The 13,284-nt window shown below is 46.0% G+C and overlaps 1 protein-coding gene across 4 annotated transcripts in view; it reads right to left on the bottom strand.

Annotated features, from left to right (window-relative positions):
• Nucleotides 1-13,284, bottom strand: part of MTM1 (myotubularin 1) — a 97,401-nt gene that overhangs the window by 51,596 nt on the left and 32,521 nt on the right. For 3 of the 4 annotated variants that reach the window (XM_019435767.2, XM_019435770.2, XM_019435768.2), the window contains one exon: nt 4,107-4,217. The exons of the other annotated variant lie outside the window; for it this stretch is intronic. In XM_019435767.2, coding sequence (XP_019291312.1) covers nt 4,107-4,217 — 111 coding nt within the window. The remainder of the gene's footprint in view (nt 1-4,106; nt 4,218-13,284) is intronic. 4 annotated transcript variants of the gene reach the window in all.

Here is a 13,284-nt window from a genome sequence, read left to right as displayed (position 1 = left end):
GCAACTAGTGCTAAAAAGAAGACAGAGCTACAATCATTTTGTAACGAGAAAAATCACACCCTGCCTTGCACACCCTCTACGGTGTCTATCCGCTCCAACTGGCTGCTGTGGTATTTTCATCACAAAAGAGTGTTTTATTCATAGAACTTTTCAAATGTGTACCTGCTATCACATGTAATCTCAAAATTGTCAAATGTGTCAGGAAAACACGGAAGCTTTCTCCCTCTGCTTCCTGCTACTTTCAAGTCTAACAGTTCAGGAAATGCTTGGCATGGTAAGTGCTCATGCAAAGCAACGGGACATATTCTTCCTATCGAGTTGACTTGCACAGAGTTCCAGATAAACCACAGTGAAGGACTCCTATGCTTCCAGGAACTAAAAATCAATGCTCAAACCTGGATTGTAAAAACAGCTTCTAATATGTAGCTCTTTGATAAGAAAACCTTCTTTTAAACCAAACCCAAACCAAAAGTGCTCCCTTATATATCAAGTTGTTTTTATAGAACATTCTGTCTTCTCTTTGAAGTGAGGGGTTTTAGGCTGTCTCTTAAGTTGATCATGGTGCTGTGACCAAGTGATGGCTGAGCACTAAAACCGGCACATTCTGCACTGTGCTTTCAGCTACAAAAAAAACGAGCCCTGTGCTGGACCCTGGGGTACTTCGTCTTGGACATCACCATCTTTATATTTGTTTCAAAGTGCTTTTTCATTTATTATCTCAGGAGCACATTTAAAGCTTCGTAAGTCTTTGGCATGAAGGACTAGCAAGCTCCTTGCCATATAAAAGACATCCCAGAATGCCACTGGCAGCAGAGGCGGTATAAAGAACTGGACCCTAAGACCTCTGATGAGTGACCCAAGATTGCTCACTCTGTACACAGATGGCATCTGCCGGGCCTTGCCAGCTACAGGATTCTGTGCTTTTGTTTTTAAAAGCACATAACTGAATAAAATCCAAAAGCCGATTCACAACATATTCCAAGAAAACTGGGTTATTAGTTGCTGGCTCGTGATGCGAAGAAGTAGTCAAATAAAAGGGAATAATCATCTCACTGGGATGACATGGTTTGAAAGGGTCTGCAACCGAGCCATGAGCACAGCCCTGGATCGCCAAGGATCCGCAAGGCTGAAAGACCCGCACAGAACTTCCCTCCTAACAGCCCGGGGTCAGATGATAATGTCGGAACCTCACTGCTCTTCACCCCTTGGCCAGAAATTAGACCATTTCTGGATAACCATTTATTTTGATCTATCAGTGATTCAAACAACTACTTGCACTGTGCCAAAGCACAAGTGATTCAAGCAACTTCTTGTTGCCATCTGATTCAGATGTAATTAAAGGACAGAAAGAATTACTACCTCATCTTGCCAACAAGAAAATTGAAACGGAAAAGGCAACTGACTCACAGGCAGCAGCTCACCAAATCTGCAAGAGAAATATGAGCCGATCCTAAGTGGTAAGTTTCACCTGGTCTCCTGAGAGCCTGACTTGTCAGGGAAGAGGCACCTGACAAAGAGCCTTGTGGCAGAAGAACTGGACGGTCAGACCCTCGGCCTGTTTGACAAGTGGGTCCTGTGATGATCCACCAAGCCTCGCTGTAGTAAGTGAGTCCAAGTGAACATCCCCCCATTGCACCAACACCGAGGGGCTGATTTACGGACACATCATTTCTATAACGCATTTCTATAGAAACAACACCCATCACCGCTGACCTCGAAATACCACGCTGTCTTTAAAGCGAGTAAACGGGGGTGCGGCATGGAAGAAGAGAGGAGGTTCTGTGATGGTAAGGTTTGGCTTGCTCTTTTTTTTTTTTTCCTTAAGGCTCCAAGGTGTCAGCAGGGGCTCCTGTGGCGCCTGGTTAAAAATTCGCATATTCAGAGCTATGTTCTCCTCTGCTGCTAGATGACACCCACTGGGACTTGCATCCCCAGGGTGAAAGACGCTCCTGGCAAGCCAAATTCCCCACGTGCAGAGCCGATAGGACCAAATTTGGGGGGCTCAGAACTACCCATGTCAGTAGAGTAACAGCTGCACGATGCTTCTTGATGCCAGCTGGAGCTGACCTCCGAGACAGAAGCATCCGCCTTGGACCCAGCAGGGTCCCTTTCTATCACCTTCAGGTCTGTTCTATGAACATGGGATTGGACTCTTGAGACATCGCCATTCCCAGGGAGAGAACGGAATTAAGAGGCTGAGCCACAAGTGTTCTAGGCCGTCATCTTTGGGCTGAACGCTAATACTGAGAAACGTGTGTAACATTTGCAAGTGATGCCTGGTGGAGTTGTTCCTAAGCTCTTTGTTTTTATAATAAGCAGTCAAAGGGGGAAATGTGCTCTGTCTTATTAATTTTGGGGGGACTAATGTTTAAATACAAAATTCTTCCTACTGATAAGGCAACAAATAGGACTTTTAAAAAAATTCTATCAGAATGAAAGTCACTTTCAAAACTGTCGATAGAGCAACCCCATTTTCTCTTGAGTACTGTAATAGGAAACTCTATACTCCCATGGATCCTTTTATGCAAAATACAAAAACCTTCCTTAAAAGTAAATTCTTGTATTTCTAGGCCCCAAAGTGAAGACAGTAGCTGGGATCCTAAATAAGGAATTTAAGGTAGCTTGGATTAAAACAAAAACCAAAAACCACTTGCAACTACTTGGATGGAACTGGAGGGTATTGTGCTAAGCAAAATTAGTCAGAGAAAGACAAATATCATATGACATCACTCATATGAGGACTTTAAGAGACAAAACAGATGAACATAAGGGAAGGGAAGCAAAAATAATATAAAAACAGGGAGGGGGACAACACAGAAGAGACTCTTAAATATGGAGAACAGAGGGTTACTGGAGGGGTTGTGGGAGGGGGGATGGGCTAAATGGGTCAGGGGCATTAAGGAATCTACTCCTGAAATCATTGTTGCACTATAGGATAACTTGTATGTAAATTTAAAAACATTAAATTAAATTTAAAGAAAAACACCAAAAAAACCCCCCAAAAAACAAAAACAAAAACAAAGCCAAGGTGGGGAGTGATGGAGAATTTCAGTTCAGGTCTAATGGTGACACAATCCTTTGCTTTGTGATGGAGTGTACTAGTCTTCATCTTTTATAAACTGGAGGTAATAAAACAAATGTACCACATTCATCATCAAAACAAAATCATAGGAGATTAGTTTTAAGAAATCAAAGTGCCTGAGCAAAGGCCACACCTTCCAGATATAGCTGTGAGAACCACTGGGACAGATGACCTCCAAACCCCTTCTAGCTCTTTCTGGGATTGGCCATTATTCTCTTCTATTCTGTTATTATTCTATTTTATTACTCGATTCAGATTGTAGTCTTCTGATCCTTAATCCCTGGAAAGGAAGTTTTCTTTCCAGAAGGTTTATCCTGTTGTTTGCAAAATGACCATCTCATTGTATTTGGATCCCAACCTTGCCATTTGTTGGGTGATCTTAGCTCAGTTACTTAACTCTTCTTATGCTCAGGCTTCACAACTATAAAGTGGAGACACCACTGTCCATCTCCGAGCATTGCCCTGAGGACTGAACGGAAAGCACCTAGCACGTGTGTGGACTAACACAGAGGCTCACTGAAGCGTTACTATTACTGCTGAGTGAATTTTGTTACCATTAAATCCCTGCCACCCACCACACCAAAGCAACATGGTAGACCACTGTTAGAGAGGTTGTTAGAGGCGCAGCCTGTTCACAGAGGGTAGAATCTCTTGCATTTCTCTTTCCTTTCAGGGTGTGAAGATGTCCAGCTGGCAACACATCACGTAAAGGGACACCAGGAGCAGACTCGGGCAAAGACTAGAGAGTGTGAAAATTCTATCTATGAAGTTTTCTTCCTATTCAGTCAAGCTGACAGAAGGACAGGTGTTAGTCCTCACACATGCTGACAACAGCAGGACTCTTTCATAGGAACTATTTCCCCAGGAGGTTTTGGAAGCTTGATCCCGAGGAAGAACCATTCTTTCTAGGGCCTTAGAGGAATAAGGGTCTTTGATTATTTTTTTGTAAGTCCCCATTGACCTTTACTTATCATTCAACAGTAATGTGTCTTTTTTTCACACAAGAAAGTACTGAATCTCTTACTTTACAAGTAATATCTAGACCATAGGAATTTTCTCCTCTACTTGTCGCGCCTCCCATTTTTTCAATTCTGGAGATCACACCCAGAGGAACGTCAAGTATTAGAGCAGAATCCTGTAATGGACAAAAACGCAAAAGTCAATATCTCTGTCAGTATCATTAAAACATCAAAAACGTCTGTTAAAAAAAGAACATATGCTTTAGGGCATTTTACCTTGGCCCTTTTACCACTTTTTATAAACAAAAATAGGATACAGATCACACGTGAAAGAGCGAGCATTACAATAGCCAGTTATGCAATCGAAATGCATCCCCAAACATGTGCCATTCTGCATCGCCTATAGAATAAAGACTAAACTCCCAGGCACACAATTTCAAGGGCCCCATGGTGTCACATCCACCTGGTCTCTGCAGGCCTTTTTCCCACACCGTTCTGCACTCCGGCGAAGTGAATACCTTCAGCAGTCCTCAAACACGGCACGGTGTTCTCTTTGCCCTGGATCTTCTATCCTTCCCAACTACCAGATGTCTTCTCCCCGTGGCTCAAGCCCTGGCTCAGCAAACATCACCTCTAACAAAGCATTGCTTCCTAATTAGAGTTGACCACTCCCTCCTCCGAAGTTCTAGAACACTTGATTCAGATTGCTGCTACGTCACTTGCTTCACTCTGTCTGCCGAAATTCATAGGTCTATATTCCCCACGCTAGAAACCAGACATCTGGAAGGAGCGCCTAGTTTAGGCAGGGGCGCACTTCACGAAGTAGAAGGGCCTGAGTGCATAGCCGTGCCTCTCCATCATTCCTTCCCCACCGCTGGGTGCAAGGGGTCCATACAACTGCTGGCAAGACAGAACCACATTAGTGAAGTCACACCACAAGCATCACGAGACGACGGCAGCCGCCATGCACGAAGAAAGCCGCCTGTGCCAGGTGTACAGGGGCATCGTGCACGCCATCTTTCTGATTTTGTCCTCACAACCATTCCAGATGCTGGTGTACTACTCCCGGTTCCTGACATGGCAATCAAAGCTTTCAAAAGCTTCTGTGGCTTGCTTAGGAAATACGGGGAAGGGCTGACATTTGAGCCAAGCTCTGGGAACACGCATCAAAAGAGCCAAATGCTCCTGCCCTCTGACTCTTAAGCATTCTTAAGAGCTTGGCTCCAGCTATCGCACGACAGGAAGAACACTGTATACGTGAAGATGCTCAATGGAGCCGGAGGTGGACATCGGGGTGGAGAAAATTACCACTCGTCAATGTGATGGACTAAGCATGCAGCTACTAAAATAATTACAGTACGTGGAAAAATAAGCTTACGTGGGAAGCAGCAGCATACAAACTACACGGGCTACAGTAACGTAAAAGCCACATGGACAAAGGGAGACCTACACAGGTTTTTTAAATCCAATACTTCCTTTATTGCGGTGATTACTTTGATAATAAAGAAAATGTTTTAAAGGTGCTCACTGAATTTTCATTCTTTAGAAGATATCCTTTTGGGGGATACAAGGAAAGCTGAAGTTTTACTTCCAATCCTTCTCCTTTATATAACAGAAAAACTAAGCATTTCTTTATAAAATATGAATACAGCTTATAGGTATCCTAAAAATTCAAAAAGTCTAAGAATGTGGTACATCCATGCCATGGAATACAACCCAGCTACAAAAAAGGATGAACTATGGACACACACACCAACCTGGAAGGCTCTTCGGAGCATCATGCTTGAGTGGATGAGGCCAATGTCCAAAGGTCACACACTATAGGAGTCAACTTAGGACATTCTTGAAGTGACAAAATTGTAGAGATGGAGAACAGAGGAGTCGTTGTCAGGGGTCGAGGGGAAGGAGGGTGTGGCTATACAGGGGCAGCATGAGGAAGTTCTTTCACACTGGCAAAATGGCTGCTTTTCTTGATTGCTAGTGCATGGTTACGTGATACATGGGATCAAATGTCATAGGATTGTATGCAGAAACATGAAAACATGAGTGCATGAAACACGGGTGAAATTCAAGTAGTCAGGGTCTCAGTCGACTGTATTGTGCCATAAATTTCCTGGTTGTGATCAAGCAGCATAGTTATTGGAGGGGCTATCGGTATTGTACTAGTTTTCCAAGTTCTTGAGTGTTCATAATTATTTCAAAATAAAAAGGTAAAGGAAACGTAAGAGCACAGTTATCACAGTGTAGAGAAAAGAGCACAAGCTCTTATGTTGCACAAAATTGGTTCAAAGTAGAGCTTTGGCATTTATTAGCTGAATGGCTTTGGCAAGTGATGGTACCTCTTGGCCACATTTTCCTGTCAAGTAGGGATGATTAAAGATCACGGACTTAAGCACCTGGCATGGTGCCTGTCATTTGGTAGCTACAAAACAAAGGAAGTTATTATTACGTGAAGACTATTTTAGCATTTGGAAGATATAACTGTGCTCTACAAATGTGGATCAGTACGCCCTTGCAAACAGCTAGAGGTCTCTTTGTACCCATAAGGACACAGGTTATAGTTGTTGCCGTGGGGAAAGACACCTCGCTACATGACTCAAACCCAAGTGTCTAGAGAAAAGGAGACAGTACTCAGTAACTGTACGTTTGTAGCTGCATATTATAACGTATTTACCTCTCCATACAATCTAGTTATTGAAAACTATCAGGGGTGCCGAAGTGCCTCTGTTGGTTAAGCGTCTGACTTCAGCTCAGGTCATGATCTCGTGGTTTGTGAATTCGAGGCCCGCATTGGGCTCTGTGCTGACAGCTCAGAGCCTGCAGCCTGCTTCGGATTCTCTGTCTTCCCTCTCTCTCTCTGCCCCTCCCCGGCTTACACTCTGTCTCCCTCTGTCTGTCTGTCTCTCTCTCTCAAAAATAAATAAAAAAATACTTAAAAAATTAAGAATAACATAAAATAGAAGCACACGATCAGGCAGTCTGTTTAGACTGAGATTTAGGAGTGTCCAACTATATGCTTAAATACCAAACTTACAGTTAGATCTAAAAATACACAGATGAGATACTAAATAAAAGTCTCATACTCTAACATCAACAAGGAAGCAAGAATGCAACCAAAAAAGTAAAAAAATTTAAAGTGAGAGGAGACCTCACTGTCCTTTGTCCTTGTATGTCCTTGTATAGAAACTCTATAGCTCTGACTATCCTGACCCAACAGAAAAAAGGACACTGAGGAGAACCAGCCAGTTCCTGACCAAAGACACCCATAGTTTAATGAGGCTACTTGCCATGTTCTCCCCGAGAGACAGGTTCAAGATCAGATAACCCAGCAGGCCAAACTGGAAGATCCAGGAATAGAAAAATTAGCTTAACTCTGTAGAAACCTGAGTTGTTACTATCTAAATATCATTAAATATTTAAGAATTCTCAAAGGCCCGTTCTAACTCAAAATTCTATACGTTTAAGGATCTAAAATAGTGGGGAAGTAAACAGAACACGAACTCTGCAGAGATGCAAGCATTTACTGTCTTTCTCGAGTGTGTACAGGGTAACAGAAGCCACACTGGATGCCGGGAGCCACGGAGACAATATGCAAGCACCACCCTCACGGAGCCCAGGGCACAGACTGGGAGAGAACACACAGGTACCCAAATAGCCATGCCGCCAGGCCGCAAGTACAAGAGCCACAAAAACCAAAGCAAACCACCCACATCCAGACAAATGGGCTGAGAGGTCAGAGGAGGGCAAAACAATTTCCTATCGGTTGGGTCTCCTGAAGGTTCTGGGGCAATGGCGATGTGAAAAATGATCCTTACAGGATGGAATGATAGCAGCTGGGAGATCTGCCTTCCAAACACAGGTAACAGTGACATCAGCTACACATGTGGGAAAGTATGGGGATTTTGCAGGGGAAAAAAAAAAAAAGCAAGCGGGTCAGGTTTACAAAAGGATGGCAGGGGAATTCCCTGGGGAGCACCCCAGGGCTTGGATTGGGGTGAATGGGATCCATGAAATGTTTTTTGAGAAGAGAAGACAATGAGCCACTGGGGACGCATCAACAATGACTCAGATTTAGGCCCAGATGAGAGATGTGGTCCCACAAAGAGACGTAAAGAACACAAAAGGGGTTCTAGAGAAAGATTAACATGGTCACTTTGAGATACACTGGGCTGGAGGTTATGGTAAATTAATCAAGTATAGATAACCAGGAGGCAGCTGGAAATACAGAACTGGGAGAGATTCCAAAGGCCCCTTGAACTCAGAACGTCCAGAACTAATCATGTGATGTTTCTCTCTCCCAATTACGTCTTCCCATCTCAGTGGCTGGTGCTCCATCCACGCAGTTACAAAAGCTGGAAACCTAGGAGTCATCCTTGACATCCCCTTCTCTGTTATCCCTCATCCGGTCTCCCACGTTTATCTCTTAAATCAATCTTGAGTCCGTCAACCCCTCTCTACTTCTAGCAGCAACTTCTCTGGGCCACTGGAATAGGCACAGCAGCCTCTTTGCATGGACCGTTGCTCCCCTTAGAGTCTGCCCTCCACACAGCTGATCACTTACAAAAGTCAGTCTGAGGCTGTATCATTCCTTTGCTTAAAGCGCTTCCAAAACTTCTCACTGCTCAACTCCAAACACCTCCATCCTTAACGGGATCTACCAGGTCTCAGCCATCTGGCCCCCAACCCCTCTCCCTCCCGCTCACTCTTTGCCGTTCTTCCCACCACCAACCCAGCCACCTGCTTGCTCCTCTGTCCATGTTCCCTTTGCTCTCAGGGCCTCTCACGGGCTGTTCTCTCTGCCCATTGTCTCCCACCCAGTCTCTGCCAAACATCTAGGGAATCCCTATTCATTGTTTTCTTTCCTTTCTTTTCTTTTCACATTCATTCTTCAGATCAGGGGTGAAGCATCATTTTCTCAGGACAATTTCCCAGGCTCCTCAAACAACTGCACTCCTGTGCTACTCACAAGCAACACAACAACTTGTTGTCATATACCTGGTATGAGTATCTGATTAATGCCTGGCAGTCCCATCAAAACTAAAGCTTCATGAGGGAGAGACCGTGTCTGCTGTGCACACCACTGGATCCTAGCATCTGGCACAGTGCTCGACACACGGCGGCCTCTCGAATGGTCAACAAATAAGGAATGAAAGATTAGGACTAGAGCTATAGAACCGGAGAGCAACTGACAGCTGAGAAAGAAGCAAACTCTGGGGACAATATATATCTAGGAAGTAAGAAGGAAAAAATGGGTGGTAATAAAGGCAAAATGGCAGACGTGGGGGAAGACCCAAGAAATATGGAGAAAATTACAGAGGAAAGAAAGAGTAGTCAACAATATCCGTCACTGCACAGAAGTTAAAGAGTTGAGAGCTTAGGGTGCCTGGGTGGCTCAGTCTGTTAAATGTCTGACTCTTGATTTTGGCTCGGGTCATGATCTCACAGTTTGTGAGACTGAGCCCCACATCGGGCTCTGTGCTAACAGTGCAGAGCCTGCTTGGGATTCTCTCTCTCCCTCTCTCTCTCTGCCTCTCCCCTATGCTCTCTCTTACTGTCTGCCTCAATCTCTCTCTCTCTCTCTCTCTCTCTCTCACTCTCCCAAAATAAATACACTTTTAAAAGGAGCTGAGAACTCAACCAAGCCCACTTGGAATTGAGCACTGAAAGAGGACTTTCAATAGGGAACAGAAGTCAGACCACAAAACACGAAGGAGTTAACAGTCTGGAGGTAGAAGCAGTGAGTGTGGACTAATTTTTAAAGAAGTCTCCTAAAGAAGGGGAAGAAAGAGGATGGTAGTATTGGGGCAGGGGGGGTAGCAGGGATCCAAGACATAGAGACGTGAGCAGGTCTGTGGGGCCGGGTGGGGACAAAGGAGCCAACAGACACCACAACTGGAAGACAGAGAATGACTGAGGGGGCACTACACTCCAGAGGAAGTAAAAGAGGAAAGGAAAAAAGGCTCAAGTAGAGGAATTTTGTTTTCAAAAAGGCAACTAGTCCCTTCCTCTCAGATGAGAGGAGGAAAGGATGGGTGAAAACAGACAGATATCAGTGGGTAGTGGCGGGGGGGGGGGGGGCAGGTAAGCAGCTCAAGGAGGAGGGCTTTTACCTGTTCAGCAGAACAAGAGAGGCAGTCCGCTAAAGAACATGGAAGGTTTGTCAGTGACACAGTGGGGGACGGAAGAAGTCAACCTGAAATCCAAAGAACTGCCCAGGCGGGAGGAGACCGTGAGGTTTGAAAGCCTGTACTTGTAAAGGGACTAATGAATTAAATCTACTATAGGACTTGCACAGCAGGGTTCAGTAGCCCACAGACTCTCGAGTTTGGGGACTAGAAAAGTGGGAATGATATGGCAACAAGGGGCAAGGGAACCGAAGGTGGCAGCCGGCATTGTTTTAACTGACGACAGCATTCATTTTGCAGCAGCAGTGTAAGAGGATTCAAGACTGAAGTTTAGCAGAATACCTACAGCGCAGGTCCCACGCTCCCGCTGACTTTCCTACTTATAGACACAAGAGAATGTTTTATTATTACAGTCTTTTTTGCATTATTTCAGCTCCCTTAAAACAAAAACAGGTGCTAAATCTATTAGTCTGAGGAACCCAAGAAAGAACAATCTTGAAAAGCCTCCAATGGACTTTCTTGAAAAGAAAAGTATTATAGGAATCCTTGTCAGTCATCCTTGTAATGAATGAGACGGGCCTTCCCTCTGGGAAAGAATACATATGTGGCTCTGACTGTCCATACCACAAGGCAAGGGTGGTGTCCGAGGCTTACACCTCCAGTTGCAGCCAGTGACGGAGACCACAGAACCGAAGTGCTCCCACTCTTGTTAAAACACCCAGCTTCCAGCTGGCACGATACCCAGCACCTGCCCAAAGCTCATTTCAGAACTGCGTATTTGAGAGACAGATTCTGACAGACACACCGCCATCCATTCATCTTTCTCCAAGTCCTGTCTGTACACTGACTGGTAAACCATCGAAAAGCTAAGGAAATGGACCTCATTTTTCTAGTCCCTCAAAGAAATACATTTACCAAGTAAAGATGAAAGTGTGTCCCATATCCTTATAGAGGGTCTTAAATGGGACTGAAGAATGTTTGGGTAATACTCTGCCTGGAGAATGGAATCACTGTGTTCCTTTCAGAGAGATTTGTCCTTGAATTTAATCCAGGAAGAACACACTATTTCTGACTTAACCATCAGAAAATGGAAGGTGTGTGCACAACATGTTTCTCATCTCATCAGCATTGCTCAGTTGGAAGGCCCAAAACCCTGTATTCGTCTAGCTGCCATGCATCCGCTGTAGTCCATTCTAGTTTAGAAAGGGGTGTGTGGGTGACCAGGAGCAAGAAATACCAACTTTCAAGTGGGATTACCTCCGCAGCAAAGGGGAGATGGGGTTTCTTCAGCTGGGTGGTGGATCCATAGATGTTTAGGGTATTCTTTATAAACTTTCTATCTTCAATATTCCAAAATAATTTTCTAGTAGAGATGAATGCGTGCTCTAGGTGAAAAAAACTGGCCTGAACGCATGTCCAGAACAGAAAGCACAGGGCTTAGTCGGGGGACAGTGAGTAGGGCACCTGAGCCAGAGCGCAAAGTGGGCACACCAGACAGAGGTGGGAAGGTGCCCCTAATTCCCTGGCTAAGGCACTGGAAATGAGGGAGGAAAGGAGCCAAGCCTCTGAGGAAGGGGAGGGGCATGGCTATAAGGATGTCTTTGGGGGCCAGAGAGAAGGGAGTGGGGAGAGGCTGCGGGTAGGGAAGCTGATGTGTAGCCCCACCAGCAGACTGGGACAAGACCTTGGACTAAGGTGGGGCACAGCACGCGTGAAGAGGACTATGGAGAAGGGAGGGGAGGGGTAGGGATCCCAGGATGACTGGAAGACAAGCAGTGCCACCCAGAGAAGCTAGAGCACCAGGAAGGAAGGAACTGGGGAGGGAGGCAGAGCTGAAGGCCCCCACCTCGGTCCAGGTATCTGGGATGGCGGGTGAAAAGGCAAGAGGTCTCGAGCGGGCAGCAAGGAATGAGAAAGGGGCCAGAAGACAGGTGGCACTCGAAACCAAAGGAAGCCCAGGGATGACCAGGGAATCGCTCTGCCTGTCAGTTGCGGCCAGATGGGGACAGCGTGTGGGAAGGAGCATCGCCAGCAGGGAGCGGAGTTCTCTGCAGCCAGGGAGCAGGGGAAGCCCTGGGGAGGGAGACTGGAGACAAGCCCGCTGTGCCAAGGCCTGGGAGGTGGAAGGAGCAAGATGCCGATCAGACTGGCATCTCCACAGAATCGGTTCCCACCAGGGCTCCCAGTGACCTAATGACCACCCTCTGTGGCCTCTGCTCACTCTTTCTCCCACTGAGCCTTGCAGCATTCCGTCCGTGGTCTGCTCCCTTCCTGAGTCTTTTCTCTTCTATACCAACTTCCACCAAAGCCTTCGCTCACATTTTCTACTGCTGAGACTGCCGCTTCTCTTCCATGCTGGCACTCCCCCCGTTTCCTGCCCCCCCCCCACCAAGAATGCTCGTGCTCCCCAGGGTTCTCGCCACAGGCCGCATGTCCTTGTCACATCTTCTTCTCAGGTAATCGCATGGATGTATGCGGTGTTCACCAATACTGATGTTGCTAACAACTTCGCAAGTTTCAGAGTCACGCTTCCAACTGCTTCAGAGACATCTCTACCCAGTGGTTGTACGGTGATCAAGTCCACGTGTTCTGAGAGCCCCAGGGGCTTCTCTCACGCATGTTCCTTCTCCTGTGAGGTTCATTTCAAAGGCAAAGGATCACAGGCATCATTCGCCACCTGAGGTCCTTCCTCCAACTCCCGCCTCCAAAGGGCCACCCTATTCTCCTGAACCTTCCACGCTGTTGCCTCCTCCCGGCGCAACGGTGACCTTGTGAGGCCCGGGATGCTCACCTGGACAGCTGACTTTTCCATTGCTCTCCCTCCCTCCAGTCTCCTTCCCTAATCCATCAGACACACTGCAACCTGACATCCCTTCCAGAAACCCACATCCACCAGGTGGTTGTCCACAGAAGGTGGGCGCTGACACGTGACTTGCGAGACTGTTGGGGTGCACCCTTTTTCCAGTATCATCTCCTGCCACCCTGCTCCCCTCCATCTCCAACAGACAACTCATCTGTTTTACAGTATGTGGTCTTCTCCATATTGTCATACAAGTGATAGGGAAACTCTCTACCTGATGTGCTCCTCCCTCTCTTCCCTCCTGTCCAGGAAATTGTT

Source organism: Panthera pardus, unplaced genomic scaffold (assembly GCF_024362965.1).
Source record: "Panthera pardus isolate Hobbes unplaced genomic scaffold, ASM2436296v1 HiC_scaffold_27, whole genome shotgun sequence".
Taxonomy (NCBI): domain Eukaryota; kingdom Metazoa; phylum Chordata; class Mammalia; order Carnivora; family Felidae; genus Panthera; species Panthera pardus.
This window is presented reverse-complemented; position numbering and strand designations above follow the sequence as displayed.